Source organism: Lutjanus erythropterus, chromosome 1 (genome assembly GCF_056507025.1).
Source record: "Lutjanus erythropterus isolate fLutEry1 chromosome 1, fLutEry1.hap2, whole genome shotgun sequence".
NCBI lineage: Eukaryota > Metazoa > Chordata > Actinopteri > Lutjaniformes > Lutjanidae > Lutjanus > Lutjanus erythropterus.
Window position 1 is genome coordinate 22915714 of NC_139317.1, and position 16484 is coordinate 22932197.

General features: G+C 38.8%; 2 protein-coding genes across 6 annotated transcripts in view; one reads left to right on the forward strand and one right to left on the reverse strand.

The window, feature by feature from the left end:
• mical2a (microtubule associated monooxygenase, calponin and LIM domain containing 2a) overlaps positions 1-6737 on the reverse strand; it is a 43389-nt gene extending 36652 nt beyond the window's left edge. For 2 of the 5 annotated variants that reach the window (XM_084717141.1, XM_084717131.1), the window contains exon 1: positions 6462-6735. The gene's annotated coding sequence lies outside the window, so the exon portion shown is untranslated. Of the gene's footprint in view, positions 1-6461 lie in introns of all 5 variants that reach the window. The other 3 variants (XM_084717151.1, XM_084717160.1, XM_084717168.1) reach the window with 3 other exon arrangements.
• Positions 6738-8671: 1934 nt separating this feature from the next.
• dkk3a (dickkopf WNT signaling pathway inhibitor 3a) lies at positions 8672-15218 on the forward strand. The gene is made up of 7 exons (XM_084717181.1): positions 8672-9020; positions 9264-9377; positions 9471-9530; positions 11130-11222; positions 12794-12938; positions 13027-13183; positions 13776-15218. The coding sequence occupies exons 1-7, from the start codon at positions 8823-8825 to the stop codon at positions 13861-13863; spliced, it is 855 nt and encodes a 284-aa protein (XP_084573307.1). The 5' UTR covers positions 8672-8822; the 3' UTR covers positions 13864-15218.
• The last annotated feature ends 1266 nt before the right edge of the window (positions 15219-16484 follow it).

The window sequence follows — 16484 nt, forward strand, 5'->3', positions numbered from 1 at the left end:
GTGTTACTTTCCAACTTCCCAAGCCTGTCTGTAACACTCTGCCCCAAACCACATCCTTTCTACTGAAGAAAGAAATCTTTAAAAATGGCTCAGGAGCTAAATCATTTCCTAAAACAGCTGGGTACTGTAGTTTTTAGGAAGAGTTACTCAAACAAAAGTAAACAGAGCATTTGTTGGGGACTATTTTTAGCAGCAGAATAATACATATTTGGTGCGTTGTGAGTATTTATAACAGAGGACGGTCACAGTGTATGAGACATTGACTCAAAATAATACACTACAGTGTGGCTGCCTCCTAATAGTTGACCATGCACCTTGCTGTAAAGCCTAGGACAAAAGTATCAAGAGACTGTTGCAACACGGACCTTTTCTGTTGTAACATTGTAGTCTCAGGCACACTGCTGCTAACTGTTAGCTGCTTAGCTCAGTTATCATGCCTCTTAGTTGACTCAACCCAGACTGGGACACAGCCTCTGGGACTGATAAAGGCCAGTTTGAGGACCGGGAATGCAGTACTGAGGTGATTTTAAGCTGTTCCAACTAGGACTCTGACTCTGGGGACAATGAAGACACGCTGGCTTCAGGGACAAGAGAGGCATGACACGGTTGAACTGCGAGTTTGTAGCAAATTAATTTGTTAGTGTGATACTAGATCATCCAATGTGTTTATAAAGCTGCAAGTATTTGTTTTTGTGTAGTTATTTATTCCTGTGTTTTAAACAAGACTTGATTGTTAGACGGTGTGTTGAAATAAGTCTCATTGCTGTTTTTTCCAACACATTTAGAATCAAACTTCTCAAAAATATATATTTAAATAATTCAATTAATATCATAAACATGCAGCAACCACCGCTAGTCGACTAATGGCTTGAACTAATGAGTACTAGTTGACAAGGAAAATCTTAAGTCACCAGGAGCCCAGCTTTGGCCACACAGGCAATACTTTTCATTGGATTAGTTGACGATAAATACCTATAGAGTATTGCCACCCGAAATAATTAATTTAATACATTTAAATGTACAGGTTATGACAATCCAATAGATACTGAAGTAAGAGTCCAACCAGTGACTCAGTATCTTCATTTGTTTCTGCAGAACACATAGCTTCAGGCTATCTGAATACAATAGGAAGCTGACAACACAAGGAAAACATTGGGAGTGCTGGGAAATGCACATACTGTAGTGCAGCCAGCCAGTAACAGTAATTACAGACGGGACTGAAGAAACCCAGGAAGGAACCCTCTGTAGGCCTGATAAGCAGGCAGTGTGCCTCAGAAAACAGTGCACTCATGTGGACTTCAGCCTGTCGACTCTGCCCTTCACCAGGCCCCAGAGCTCCACAGTATTATCTCAGCTCTCTGAAATCTGGCTGCGTGTTCGGACAGCGGTGCCAAAACAAAAGAAGAGCTGTCATGAGCAAGGTAGAGACACTGGCAGTAAGCAATAAATGTCAGTCACATTCAGAGGAGAAAACTGTGGATTTACACAAACAGGAGCAGACTTGTGAAGCTCCTGGGTGCTGTCTGGGGGCCCGTCTGGCCCACGAGGTGTGTTCACCACATGGCTCCTTTAGAGAATGATTTATCTGGACATGCTGAGCACAGAGTCATGCCTGCCCAGCTACTGACACAAACAATTCACTTGAACAATTATTCTGACTCTGACTACATATTCTCATGCGTTGCAATACATTATTCTGCTGGATTTGTTATCATTACAGTGAATAAGTCCAATGCTCAAAAATAAAGAAAAATGTTCTAAACTGACAAAATTGAGTCGCATCACCATCAGACCACAACAGTTAATGAAAATGGATCCTCTTAAACAAAGACAGTTGATTGCTGAGTTTATTCCCAAGTCGTCAAACACTGACGTTGGGAATGACACTCAACAATCAACTATCTTACTGACCTGTGACTGGCCAAAAGCTCCCATCACAGGTAACGCTGGGTATTGAAAACATGTTCTAAATTAAAATGGGTTCAAAAACTACAATGTCAAAGGAATCTTTAAGAAATGTGTATTTATATTTTGCTTATTGGGTCACATTTTACTCGCACTAGTTTGCGCTAGCACTTTAAAATTAAACGGTGTACTACAAAGGATTAATCTGCTAATTATTTTCTCCATTAATCAACTGGTTGTCTGTTTCATTAAAACTCTGACAAAAAAGTGGGAAATGCAATCACAATGATCTACAGTCCAAAGTGACACCTTTACAATGTTTGTTTGTCCAACCAGTAGTACAAACCTCAAAAATATCTAAAATAATTAAAAAAAAAAATCAAGGAGAAGTAGCATATTGGTCCAAATCAAACCAGAATCATTAAAATCCAAATGATACCCAACGCTAATCTCAGGCTAGATTTTCTGTCTGAAAACAGACAGGAGGAGCAGGAATCTAGCTTTCTCTCAGACAACTTGAATGGCATGACGCTCAAAGGTTATTATGGATCTTTTGCCCGGTGACACCAAAAATAAACTGCCAATTCAAGCTTTAAGTGTCAAAAATGAAGTAAATATAAACCACAAGACAAACTGGCTTGCACTGAGGATCAAAGACCAGTCAGTGCCTTTCATTTTATCCACATCACAGCAGGGGAAAGTCAAGGTTTAGGTGGTAGTATTACTGTCGGGCAAATTCTGTAGGCCAACAATCACTAAAGCCAAACTCAAAATAGACAAGTTTCATGTTGCAGAAGAAAACAGCACATGATTTGAAAAGATATCAACAGGTCTAGAACATGTAAACAAGAGGCCCTGCAAACAAGACTACCTCAGAAATGAACAAAAGGTCAACTTAGTAGCAGTTAAGCATCCTGGCTTCACCTGTGTTTAACCGCAGCAGGGCCAGGTAGCAGCACAGACTATGGCCTATCATAAAACAAAATATTAAAAAAGACAGTTAGGACCTACTGCAACACCGGGAGCGGTTTGGTAGTTAAACAGAATCATGGTGATCCACTGAGAAAGACATACGATGCCTTATTTTACATTTCAAAAAGCTCTGGGTGCTAAAACACAGTGCGTGTGCTCCATGAGACGCCCCCCTCCAAACTCTTCCTGTGGTGTGTGTCTGGTTTCCTGTCCAGATCAAAGCTCAGAGGAGCGCTGCCTGCCTCTGTAAAATTCCACCTCTGTGATTCTAAAGCATGACCAAGATATGTTTGAAACCCATTTCACTGCGTTCCTGTCTCCTCCCTGCCAGATGGAAAGTGTTAATGATATCCTGGGGTGACTTTACCACGGCAAAGTCTTTTTGTACCTTCTTCAGTGGGTCCATCTTTAAATGTGCCATGTGATATGTCAACACATATACTGCAATGTAGCAACAGCAGAAATTATGTTGTTTTCTGATGCAGCGGCAAACGTTTTGTTTAATTACAGACTAGCAAGCTACACCTATCACTGAAAGTTCCTCTCCCTTTCTGTGTGCCTGCTGATGCCTGGACACATGTGTCCATTTTTATGCTGTGGAACAAGGAAGGAAACATATTGCAGAGAGGAAGGGGAAAGTTTACGACACCTCCCTAGCAATAATGAGAACAATATTCCATTCACATCCAGTTTATTGGGCTGCATGTAACACATTTACTTTGTTTTCTTCCACAGCACGACGTCCTCACATACCGTTATGATTCTGATTTATTTACTGATTGATTCAGTCATTCACTAGGACATTGATTTATTTGATCTATGTACTTCTCTTAACTACAGTACTTGTTTCTAAAACTTTATAATAAGTATTTAAATAATGTTTCACATGTTTTAGTATTAATTATATCTTTACCTGTATGCAAAAAAAACATAACCTATGACTAATAATAGACAGTAAGACACTGAAGCAATCATTTCAGCTCTGTGTCAATCTGAGCTGTGAAAGGCTGTTGTAACAGCGTTGATGGGTAACGCCAAATGGAGCTCAGACTGCTTTGGTGTATGGCAAGCCTTTTTAACATTTAATCAGAGGGGCAGACAAATAGTGATTTACTTTTCATGACTATCTGTAAAACAATATTAATTTTCACATTTCATACATTTTCATACTCAAAACTAATTTACAGATACCTTTAATTTAATTATTCATATCAGTAATTCCTTTTTCACACGTAAGAATAACAGCTGCAGATATCTACAACTGAATTTCCACATGCAGAAAAAGGGCTGTGCCTAGTGGAAATTACCTATCAACAATTATATTTCCAATTTGTCGGATATAACAAACCATTTTGATTAATTTGGCCTAATTAGCATGTTCATTTTGAATATGTCACCTTTATCATCATATTAATTTCTGATATGTGCACTGCAGATAAGTACATATCTGATATGTGAAAGGCCAGGTTGTTCACATGGCTTTTAGCATCATGATAATGTAGGCCTTCGTTTGGCTGCATGATTGAAGGGACCTATGCAGCTTTCTGTACTGCTATTTTTATCTCCACACACTGTTGTTAAGTTGAACTCCAGTAAAGCTGGTAATTACAAACTAAAAATGAAACACTGGCACAAGAATTCGCAATTGTAAGTGACTGCAGCAGTGTTGACGCCTGTCATGCTCAGAGGGTTTTTTTTTTGCCAACAGTCACAGGACAGTTTGAAAAATGTGGAAGTTCGTATGTAAATGTCAGCTGAACTGGTTCGCTGCAGCAGGTTTGTTTCTCTGGGTTCTCACTGTGTTACAGTGAAGTCAGGGACATTACTTGCATTTGTTCGTTCAGCTCTAATATACAACCTTGTGATTTTGTGATGTTTGTATATTCTCTTAGCTCTAAGGTGACTGTGTTTGTTGAGAGAAGAAAATGATTCACAGTTAAACCTGCGATCACTGAGCATGTTCAAAATATAAGCTTTTCAGTTATTCGGGGAAAAAATAAGACTTGCATTCGCAAGACAACGACTCATCTTATTGATCAATACATGGTTTACCCAGTCTTTCCATATATTTTATATCACAGCACATAAATGACTCAAAAAAGGTTTACTGAGAGTGAAGTTCCAGCAAGAAGAGAATAACATGGTTTTAGTTGAATGTTTATGCATGAAGAGGTTGTGAATCTCCATGAGCATAAATCACACAGACCATCAGCGTCTCAGCCAGAGACCAGATACTATACATATGAATACTGTTTAGATGTTAGCACATTCACTGGCAGAGTCACTCTGTAATAAATTCTGGATCTTACAGTTTGATGGAGAGGGGTACGGCGCTGTGTCTTCAACAGTTGTAAAGTACACAGGAAATGATTGCTCATACAGCAGTGGGAAGGAGAAATACCGTTGTTTGTATGACCCTCCTTAAAAATGTTGCTGAACAAATCATGCATCATCTTGCAAGACAGATGAATCATCCCAGACTGAGGGCTCAGGAGGTATGTTGAAACGTGGAAGAAGAAGAAGAAGAAGAAGAAGAAGAAGAAGGAGCAGATTTGCCCTACTAAAGAAGTTATAAAGCCTCACAAATCAATCATTCAAGTATTTCCTTTATGATAGATATTTTCACCCTCATTGGTCCAAATTTTTAAGCCTAGGTCATCTTTTTGTGTTTCATTGCTGTTTATCAAAGGTTCAGCCGTGTATTTGATCAGTAGCTGCACATTAACCCAACTAAAAAACATTTACAGGCAGTTTCTGTCACTCACTGAAATTCATTCAGTAACCTGACAGTACAGCCTGCCAACACCACACCTTACTTTATTATGCAGTTTGTGTCACTACAACCCCAAAGGCAGGATTGAGGGCTATTTACAGTCTGGAAGCTGTTAAGCAGGTGGAGTCAGTCAGCCTTAAGAAAGGCTGAAAAGAATTAAAAACACTGCACAGAGTTCATTAACTTGTGCTGACAGGACCTCTGTGTGAGGGGTGATTCCAACCTACATTTACCCATTAACTTTCTACTCTTTATACTTGTCTTTGAACTTTTAGAAAATCTCTAAATCTAGGCATGTTTGACAGGCAGGTACACAGACATTCAAGTGGTTTATGGTGTAAATATCAGCAGCAACAAAAATGCAGGTTGCTAAAGTCAAGCGGAGAAAACATTTTTGTTATCAGGGAGCAGAGACAAGCCCAGGTGTCTGACTCCTCTCAGACAAAGTTCGTTCACCGCCTTCACAATAAAACAAGAGATTTAACACGTGTTCACACAGAAACCAGTACACCATGCTTATATCTAACTAATCATGATCTTAATATCAACTTCCTTAGTGATACTAATGTAATAACCAGTGTTGGTTTCTGAGTCAGAGTGAGTTCATTCAGAGATCTGTAGGCTTGATGAAAACCTATTTTTCCATTTCCTGCCCTGTAACTTTTAACATCACCTCGGCTGGTCGTCATACTAGAGTCATTGTTAAACCTGCTACTGGAATACATGAAAACAAAACTTCTGTCAGGTGTCTCAGTCTCACAACCACCCTCTTGTTCAGCAAAGACAAAAAAAACTACAAGGTGTAACTTACTCTTATCACTTCTTGACCCAGTCCAAACACTTCTTCCCTCCAGTGTCTTCGGTCAAACAAGGTCCTGAACTGTTATGTGAGTTGTGTGTCGGTCTTCAGTCAGCCTGACAGGCAGCAGTTACACTCTCTGTCTGTGCAGCTGAGAGTCCAGTGTTTTGGGGGCGGTGCTCTGTAGTCGGACACATCCCTGAACAGCTACTGTGGCTGCTGTTTAATCCAGAGGATCCAGACTTTCTCATGCTAAAGTCAGAGTACACTACTTAAACCGACCACCCACCGTCCGGTTAGTTGCCCCACACGAAGAAGTTACAAATTAGCCTCGCGATAAACTAACTTTTATGACGCTGGATTAAATCTGGGTGGATTAGAAATCTAAAAAACTTTACAGAAATAAAAGCTAAGTAATTAAATGCTTAAACCGTGAGGCGTGGGCATGAGGTTGAACTAAAATTTTGTGAATACATGGATTGCTATAAAATCCGCCAATAATTAAGCAAATACAAAGAGCTAGACTTCGTTCCAATACGATACACTGGCTTTTCAGGTGCAACTAATTCCTTTCGCATGAGACCACCTGGTACCACACGGCCCCAGACCCCAGCTAATCAAGTCATTATACAGTTTACAAAGGGTCAGCAGAAAGGGTAGTCTACCCTGCACAGCACATGGACAAAAGCATTGAACAAACACCGCAAACGTGGGCGCGCACAGCAGAGTCTGCGGTCCGGAAAGAAGCGTTTACCATGAAAGCTAATGGCGCCATCTTGTGGCTATACTCCGGTACTACATGTATATGGTGTCTCGTTTAAAGGATCGGTTCACCCAAATTATGAAAAATAATTTCTCACTTACCTAAAGTAGCCACAGTGTTCGAAAGTAATTAAGAACATTTACTAAAGTGCTGTACTTAAGTACAATTTTGACATACTTATTAGTTTCATGCTACTTAATACTTCTACTCCACTACATTTCAGAGGTAAATATTGTACTTTTTACTCCACTACTTATTTTTACACTTGTGTACTGTTACTATTTACATAGCAAAACATATGATATGCTTATTTCATGTGATGCAGCACTTTATTACTCATCTACACAATAGTATACAAAGCATCTAAATTAAACTTCAACATTAAAATGCTCTTACATGTATTTGTCTGTGATAAAAAACAAAATAATTTAATATTCTATAATAATATAACACTAAGGAAGGTGGCATTCTGTATAGTGACTACTTTTATTTTGATACTTTGTGAATACATATTGCTTTTAATACTTATATACGTTTACCTAACTACACTTTAATATACGATTTTTTATGCGGACTAATTATTGGCCTGAGTTGTTTCAGTGAAAACGTTTGACTATAACGTTATATTACCGAGATATTCTCAATATTTAGCTTAGGCAGTTAGTCACAGTACAGATATGTGACTATAAAACAGATTTTGAACTCTGTCTAAGACTTATAAAGTTAGTGTAACTGATAATGTAGCGTTAGCCTAATTTGTAAATTTGTCTTGACAATTAGGTTGCTTTATGTTAGCTAACATTAGCTACATCAGGACATTTTTAAGTTCAATATTGCAGTCTCACCTTGGACCCTTAACTACTAACGTTACATAAAGAATTGCAGGGTTTGTTCTGTCTCGCCATCATTTTCAAGTTTGACTTTTAATGCCAGTTAGTTCGTAATTAGTCAATCGCCTGTTAAGCGTCATCAATTAGAGGTAGCGTTAACAGAGAGCTCGCGAAGCCAAAGTACTGTTGTTATAGTTACGGACAGTTTACATTACGAAATAATTTATCTAGAGGGGAACCCCAGACCGCGAAAGATCTCGCGAGAATAAGTATTTTAACCTAGGCTATTATCTTTCCCTGCTCTTAACCAGGTGTTTTTACAAATCTACCTAAAACTTAACCACAATGTTGTCACATTATACAACATTATTAGTTTATACAACTTGCACAATTTAGAGTCAACTCGTAGAAATCTCGCGAGAGGTTCGCAAATCTTACGTTCCCTTCTAGTCATGACCGTTCAACGTAGTCGGAAAGGCATAATGATGGAGTTAATTTAATATCTACCAGCCATTTAGCATACAGAGAGTTGTGTTTTATGTTATCTTCTATATCTATGCATGTTGTTCATGCTGAAAACAGCTAATACGTTTTTTTCCAGCTTGTTTTGTTTTTGTTTTTTTTTTGTTTTTTTACCTGTCTGGATGTTACAGTATGAGGTGATGACCCCTCACAGTGACGGAGACGTATCAGCTGTGGTGACGCTGTTTGTTTCTCAGCAGCATCCGCGCCACACCCTCCTCAGAGTGCAGCAGCAGCAGCAGCAGGACCAGCAGGACCATGATGCGAGTCGCTCTGCTAGTTTTGGCTCTCACAGCAGTCTGCCATGGCATCCTCCCTGAGATAGTGGACTCAGGCATCACTCACATCCTGGAGGATAATTCCGACCAGAGGCAAACGGAACTGGACCGTATGTTTGTGGAAGTGGAGCAACTGCCAGAGGATCCGCAGCAAAAGCCTGAGGATGCGTTTCACCAAGTAGGCAGCCAGTTGCACCTCTCACTCAGTCTCCATCCAGCTTTTGACATGACAGAGCATTATTTCACTACTCACTGCTGATTAAGGCATAAATTATTGTGAGAGTCTTTTAAAACACTTGCATCTAAGGACAGAAGTATATAAAGCTTAGAGGCAGTGGCGGCAGTGGAAAGAGCTAGAATATGGGAGTGATTTATTAATGCATCTGTAATCTGTCTCTGATAATCTCTCCTGTCCTTTTAGAAGAACAACGACAGCATCAGTCCTCATCCCAGTAGCCTTCCTCCAAGCCATCATAATGAAACAGATTCTGATAAAGTGATTGACAGTGAATCTGTCCACACTTCAGCAGACCAGGTAGCCTTATAAACAGTACATGAAACTGACATAGTGCCATAGTGCTCGTTTCCCTTTGCTAATGAACTTACCTGATGTCCCACCTTCACACAGGAGACAAACAACATCACCACAGCAGTCGATTTCAGTGACCTGGGGAATAATATTGATCAGGTAAGTTTATTCTGTTTACCTATACTCTTAAATAATAGACATAAATCAAAAAGTGTTTGTGAAATGTACAGTGTACATTCATGTCTTCACTCTGCTCTAATCACTTTTAAATTTGTCTTGTATACAGTGTATACACTGAAGTTGAAAAATGCTGATCTGCAGCTCAAGTGCATTTATCAAAACGATTACTGTGCAAAATTGTTTATAAATAAGTGATGGCGCTTATGCTGCATGTCACAGGAATTCACTTTCAGGATTAAAGCTTCTAACAGAGGGGTTCTTATGCAACAATACAGATTTACAAACATGGTTATTCCTAATAATAAATACATTTCAACTTTCTTATAATGTGATTTATTTGATTCAGAAAGTTAGAACGTTGAGCAGTCGAGGTTGGAAGCCAAAATGCTTAGGAAGATACCTCCTCTTTATGAATAAAACTGTCAGGCTTCAAAGTGTCAAGACTAAGCAGTGATACAGAATTTAATTTTTTGTTTAATTTACATAGGAGTGTATGTTTACAAGTTATGATGCATTACAATGAGATCCAAGCACTGTTTTAAATATTTGCTAATTAGAGACCTTTTCATCAGTAGGGCTGCGTTTGTTGATTATTTCTCGATAAGTTGTTTGGTCTTTAAAATGTTAGAAAATGGTAACAAATGGCGAGTCAAAGAAATCAAAGATGATGTCATAGAGGAGTGAAAAAAGGGTAATATTCATATTCCAGATGCTGGAATCAGAGAATATTGATTTTTCAAATTTTTTTCTTTAAAAAATTGCTCAAACCAATTAATTGATTTAATTTAATAATTGATTAATCGTTGCAGCTCTGCCTTAAAGTGTCTTTTTTATAATATGAGTGGATGTCTGAGGAAGACTTAAAGAAATCTGAAAGCACTAGGTAAGTCATGAGTTAGGCGTACATATTTATACATAATCACAAAGACAGATATGTTCACATTTAAAACTGATTCAAAATCTTGAGAACTCTTGTCATCTTGCTACTTCACTTTCTATACTGGCAGAAGGGAGTCCATCGAATGATGTGCTGTTTGACACTTTGTAGAGAGGCAGGAGAGGTAAATACTGTAGCTGTTTACTTAGTAACTCTGGGACAAGAGTCTGTCCTAGTTACAAGAGATAAAAATAAAACTAGAGGAGGTGCCTCTTTCTTTATAAATATATTGCAGATTTTCTCCCTGCCTAATTAGCTGCAAAAAAGCATATGAAAGCTAAAGGTTCATTTAAGTTTAAGTTTATTTAGTTCTTCGTTTTGCACACTGTGACCTGAATGCGTATTAAATCCGGAGTTTCTCTACTTTTGGGTTTGAATCCCATGTAGGGTCACTTGGTATGCAGATGGGTGGCCAGAGATCTCTAAGACTGATATAATGATCTATTCATCTTTTACAGAATACAATTCTGTATATTTAAGTAGAGCCTAAGGAGGTAACTCATGTTCTTGAAAATGTAAATAATACCATTCTTACTTCACATGATAACTGGACAGCTCTGTGATTGCTGGTTTGGACCAAACCATGGAGTTATAAAAGATTAAGAGACCATGATGTAAGGCTTCCTCTCTCTTATCTTTAGGGGTGTATGACTGATGAGGACTGTGGGAAGGGAAGGTATTGCCTTTATGACATGCACAACTCCAAGTGTCTGCCTTGCAAAGCAATTGATGTGGTGAGTGAACCTTGGTTACTTTTATATGAGCACCTGCACTTTTCAGTTTTCTCTAAAATGCACTATTTCCCAGGCTCTGTCACTTTCAAACGCGTGCACACACTGTCACTTCCGGGCAGCTGGGGTTTTACTTGGACTGCATTGCAGCATGTCCACAAGTGTAATTGGAGTGTGATGTTTGATCCCTCTGTCCTATGAGCTTCACATGAAAGGACAGCATGTGTCAAGGTTAAATAAGAGCTCATCTTATCCCTCAGCTCTGTAGAACAAAAAGAATATTAGTGAGACATATTTATAGTAATATTAATGAGAGCCTTCTCTGTAGAGACTCACCGGTTGGTTTTATTTAAGACTCAGTTATTTCTGCTGATTCTGTAGTGTCATCATTGGTTGGTGTAGCAGGGTTGAAAGCGAGGCAAAGGGATAAACATACTGGCAGTCTGCCACAGAAAGGCACAGTGTACAGGGATAATAAATACACAGAGGACAGGATCTGTGTCTTGTCAAAAGTGCTGCACTGAAAAACTCTGTGTGGGAATAACCAGCCACATCAACAATTCATAGAGGAAGAGGAACTTGTCTCATTGCTATCAGAGACCAGTTGACCCACTGATCTCATTTATATTTAACCAAATAAAAGCATCATCAGCTGTCATGCTTAGAGAATCATTATTGTCATTAATGCTCCACTGAGTTTCAGCTTTGTTGAAGTGAAGGGTCCATTATATGTTTGAATTTTTGTGACTTTTAAAGGGACACTTCACCCCCAAATCAAATCTTCTCCAATACACCAGACCTAAATGGCTCTCAAAGCACCAAAAAATACATTTGAAAAACTCAACTGCGATGTCTCTTTCCAGAAATCATGACCTGGTTTCTCAAGATACTCCACAGTCCTTGTCGTGAGCACTTTCATCTAGGAGCCATTTTCTTTCCACCTAACTACATCCACCAATCATATAATTGTGCTGTCTAGCTCAGCAGTGCAGTACAGTTGAGCAGAGGATGATGCCATTAATGTTTACATCTCAGACTTCAATGGTGGAATAAAGTGTTCAAGCTCTGCCACGACCCCCAACCCTCTATAAAAGCAGACACTTATCAATATTATTATTGTTATTGTCATATTATTATAAATTTAACAGATCTCTCCTAAAACACTAGTTTAAATTGCATTATTATAAATATTATGTCTATGCCACCCTCAGATTCCATACATTACTTGTTTGCTTTGTTTGTTTTAGCTTGTAAGGTTTTTGTTTTTTCTCTTTTTCTCTGTTTGTTTGTCATTGTGTATTTTGTCTGTTTCACCATTGTAAATAAAAAAAGTAAAAGTAAAATAAAATATTATAATGCAAGGTCTGTCTTACTTCCTTTACATTTAAGAGAAGACAGACATCTCTATAAGAAAAAATATAAAGAATATAATAAGATGTATCTTTGATTTTGGAGTGAACTGTCCTTTAGAGTCATCGACGTTGTAAAAAAGAATTTGCATTGGATGAAAGATGTTTGTGTAAATATTTTTAATTGGAGGTTAGGAAAATAAAGCCACTTTTCTGTTCTTTCAGCCGTGTACTAAGGATGTGGAGTGCTGTGGTGAACAGCTGTGTGTGTGGGGTCAGTGCAGTCAGAATGCAACCAAAGGAGAAGCTGGCAGCACTTGTCAGTACCAGACTGACTGCAGCCCAGACCTCTGCTGTGCTTTCCATAAAGGTACGGTACATTCACGGCGCAGTATATGCTGCTCAGTGATTGTCTGCGAGTACGTATGAATGTATCTGTGTGTTTTCTTTGTGTTCAGCCCTGCTGTTCCCTGTCTGCTCGGCCAAGCCCATCGAGCGCGAGCGCTGCTTTGGTGCCTCCAACCATCTAGTAGAGTTGTTGTCCTGGGACATCCAGGACGACGGACCCAGGAAGCACTGCCCCTGTGCAGGAGATCTCCACTGTCAGCACCTGGGGTGAGTGCACTACATTTAATGACACAGAATGTCTTCAAAACCAAACCAGTGTGTAACATTTACAGGGATTTATTGGCAGATATTGTGGATAATCACCTGAAAGTAAGAATCGATGTGTTGAGCCAGAAGGAGCTGGTTATATCCACAGAGGGCACAGGCCGTCTTCCACAGCGTCTGCCATGTTGCACCACCATGTTTCTACAGTAGTCCAGAACAGACAAATTTACAGCAGTTGACAGCTTTCAGCAGTTAAAAATAGCATTGAAATCAGAAATGCTGGATTAATCAAACTAACATTTGCATTATTTATTGACTTCATTATAGTATAATTATTCATGTATTATATTTTTTTTAATTTTACAAAAAAAAAAAGTATCCCAAGGGGTACTAGTACCCTCCTTTGAGAAACACTGTTCAACACATTTGGAAGAAAAGGTGAGGGTGATGGCATTCAGCTGGCTGCAATCTAAAACCTCACCGATGCCACTAAATCCCACACACTGGTCCTTTATATCTTGTATTTCTTGTTGACTGAATGATTCTGTCCAAATAAATGTAAGACATTAAAGCTTTATTTGCATGTTTTTGACAGGCGGGGGTCCATGTGCCTTAAAGGAGAGGACTCAAGTGAAGAGGACCTGACAGACACTCTATATTCAGAGATAGACTATATCATCTAGACTGACTCACATTGCCTTGTAAACACACAAACCAGAGTCTCCTCTGACTCCACAGCTTCGTTGCAAAGAGTTATAGCACTTTCTGTTTGCCAAGCTTAATTTAAAGTGGCAAAAGCATGGAAAATGGATGAAAATATATTTATTTTATAAGCTTTAACTGAGACCTGAGGTTTACGATCCTTTTAGGTTTCTGAAAATGTAGAAATAAGTCACTAACAGACAACAGGAAACACTATATTTGCAAAGTCCTGTGATGTACTAAATGCTGGTTTCTTGACTATTTGCTCTAACTCTAACCCTTATCTAATGCTAAACTTTATCTACACCAACGGTACCACACTGAATACAACTCTAGACACTGATTATCCGTAGACTACACACCTCACGGTTTGAAATTGTGAGACGAAAATAGACAACAGTTAGGTTTGAGCTTCCCAGTTTGCAGTCTCATTGCATTTACTTTGAACAAGAGGAAGAAACCGGATATAATCGTGCTTCATGTACTGCATGACTAATGAAATAGTATCACAGAAACAGGCAATAATTGTATTTGAGCTTCCAAGAATCACTCCTCTCAGCATTACACTAATTCGCCTACAGGACGCCAGCACTACCATGAGATGTTAGCAGAACGTGTGGTTTCTGATAACAAGTCAATAGCCGCGACCAATGACTAAAACAGTTGGTTATACTGTCATCTTGGGAGTTAATGTGCATCCCAATACAAAGTTTAAGTTAAATCCAAAGTTTAAGACTAAATCCAATTCCAGCTGCTTCAATGTCCTTAAGTTGTTATGACAGAGCTTTTTGTTTCCTCTGGACTTTCCCTTCTTGTTGCAGCGAAAATGTTTTTGGCAAACCTTGCTGTATGATCCCGGCAATATCTGCTCAGCTGCCAAGATCCTCACGTTGCTTTGTTCCACAGAGGCACAGTTTGTTTTTGCCAAAGACCGAGACCTCAACACTTTTATGGCTCGGAGATGACATGTTATTACGCTCATGACAAAAGGAAATACTGTCAAACACGCCATGTTGTGGTTTATTCTGTCTATATTGTTTGTATGTATTTTTTCTTTTATATATGCACTTCAAATTGATTGTCAATAACTTCAGCATGTATTGATTAGTCTGAGAGTTGAGTGTTGGCTGTCAGTATAAGGTACACATGAGATGTTGGTAAAAGTTTGTCTCAGGGTCAGTTATAGGACCGTAATTACTGGCTATTGAGACAAATCTAGTTGACATTCTGCTGAGAGTTTAACAGCCAAACGGGGTATCCTGAAATTGTTACTCTTTATACTGTAAGGTTTGGTTCAAGCTTTAATTGTAATAATGCTCTATGTTTTGGTCCACTGAGCTGATGGACGTGCAACACTGGGGAAAAAAAGGATTTCCTAGGTTTAGAAGCATCAATTAGCAAAGTATTAGGTACACCTTCACAACCAAATGTAGTCAGTCAAATAGTCATGTAAAGAATGTGGTCTGAATGGGTTTAGTCTAATTTTATTGCTGAATTTGTACTGGATGGCACCGCTGAATACTTGGAGCTGTTTCTATTATTCTGTCCCAAAATGAACCATTTTAAGCAGCACAAGGATAGGGTTGGTTGCAAAGTTGTGTCTAGAAGGGAATGCCAAACCCATGAAAGATCTCATGAGTGATCATTTTTAACCCCAACCATGATCTTTCCCTAACCTTAACAAAGTGTTTTCTGTTCATAAACCTAAGCAGATTTGAATCACAACTTTGAAAAATAATAATAAGCTGCACAATGAAGAAATGTGTAAGTTTTTGTGACTTTCGGCTTCCCTTCTATGCACAACCTGGTTGAAAACCCACTGGATTGCATTAGACTGTACAGGTGTACCTAATAAACTGGAAACTAAAAATTTAAAGTAAGTAAAAATACCAAATCAGTCCAGTGGCCATTCCCTATGTTTTGCTTGTATTTTTTCCCCCATACCCTACAAATGTCCTCCTTTGATTTTTAAATCATAAAAACATAGCATGTGGACTCCCGTACCAAACATTTTAAGGCCTTGGACACTCACACAGGTGTTGACAATTACCCTGGCTAATAAGTCCTCTGGGCAGGTGAAGCTACAATGGTTACATGATGTCATCAACCAGTATGTACTAATAACAATGATAATGTGCAACTTCTCCCAAAAGACTGACAGCGGAGTGTCAGGGAGATGGCATTTCTAATGGAGGATATTTTAGCATGTCACAGGTGCATTAATGATGAATTCCATTTAGCTGCTTCAGAGTCTTGGCATTGTGCATGCTGCTAACTGAGGAACTTAAATAGGAAAGCGGTGTTGTGCTTTTCCTATGAGTCAAAATAACTGCTATGGAAAAGGCCTATGAAGAAGTTTGAATGTGCCCACGCGTTCCTGAAAAGAGGTCCACTCGGGCAACACGAGTGAAAACACCTGTGCAAATGGAGCATGGTTATTCATTTTTGTGTGTGTGTGTAGTTTATACACCCTCACTGGACCTTGTTTGAATTAAACAAAAACTGTACCAGCATCTATAGCTGTATACCATTTACAGCTGTAATATAACTGTTAATGTTATTGTTAACACTGAATGAAATATTTTCCCATTATTAAATTGAC

Excerpts from the sequence above, each read along its gene's own strand:
- dkk3a (XM_084717181.1), top strand. The coding sequence starts at position 8,823 with ATGATGCGAGTCGCTCTGCTAGTTTTGGCTCTCACAGCAGTCTGCCAT. Across the intron at positions 12,939-13,026 it reads CTGCTGTGCTTTCCATAAAG|CCCTGCTGTTCCCTGTCTGC; the intron begins GTACGGTACATT and ends CTTTGTGTTCAG. Across the intron at positions 13,184-13,775 it reads CTCCACTGTCAGCACCTGGG|GCGGGGGTCCATGTGCCTTA; the intron begins GTGAGTGCACTA and ends TGTTTTTGACAG.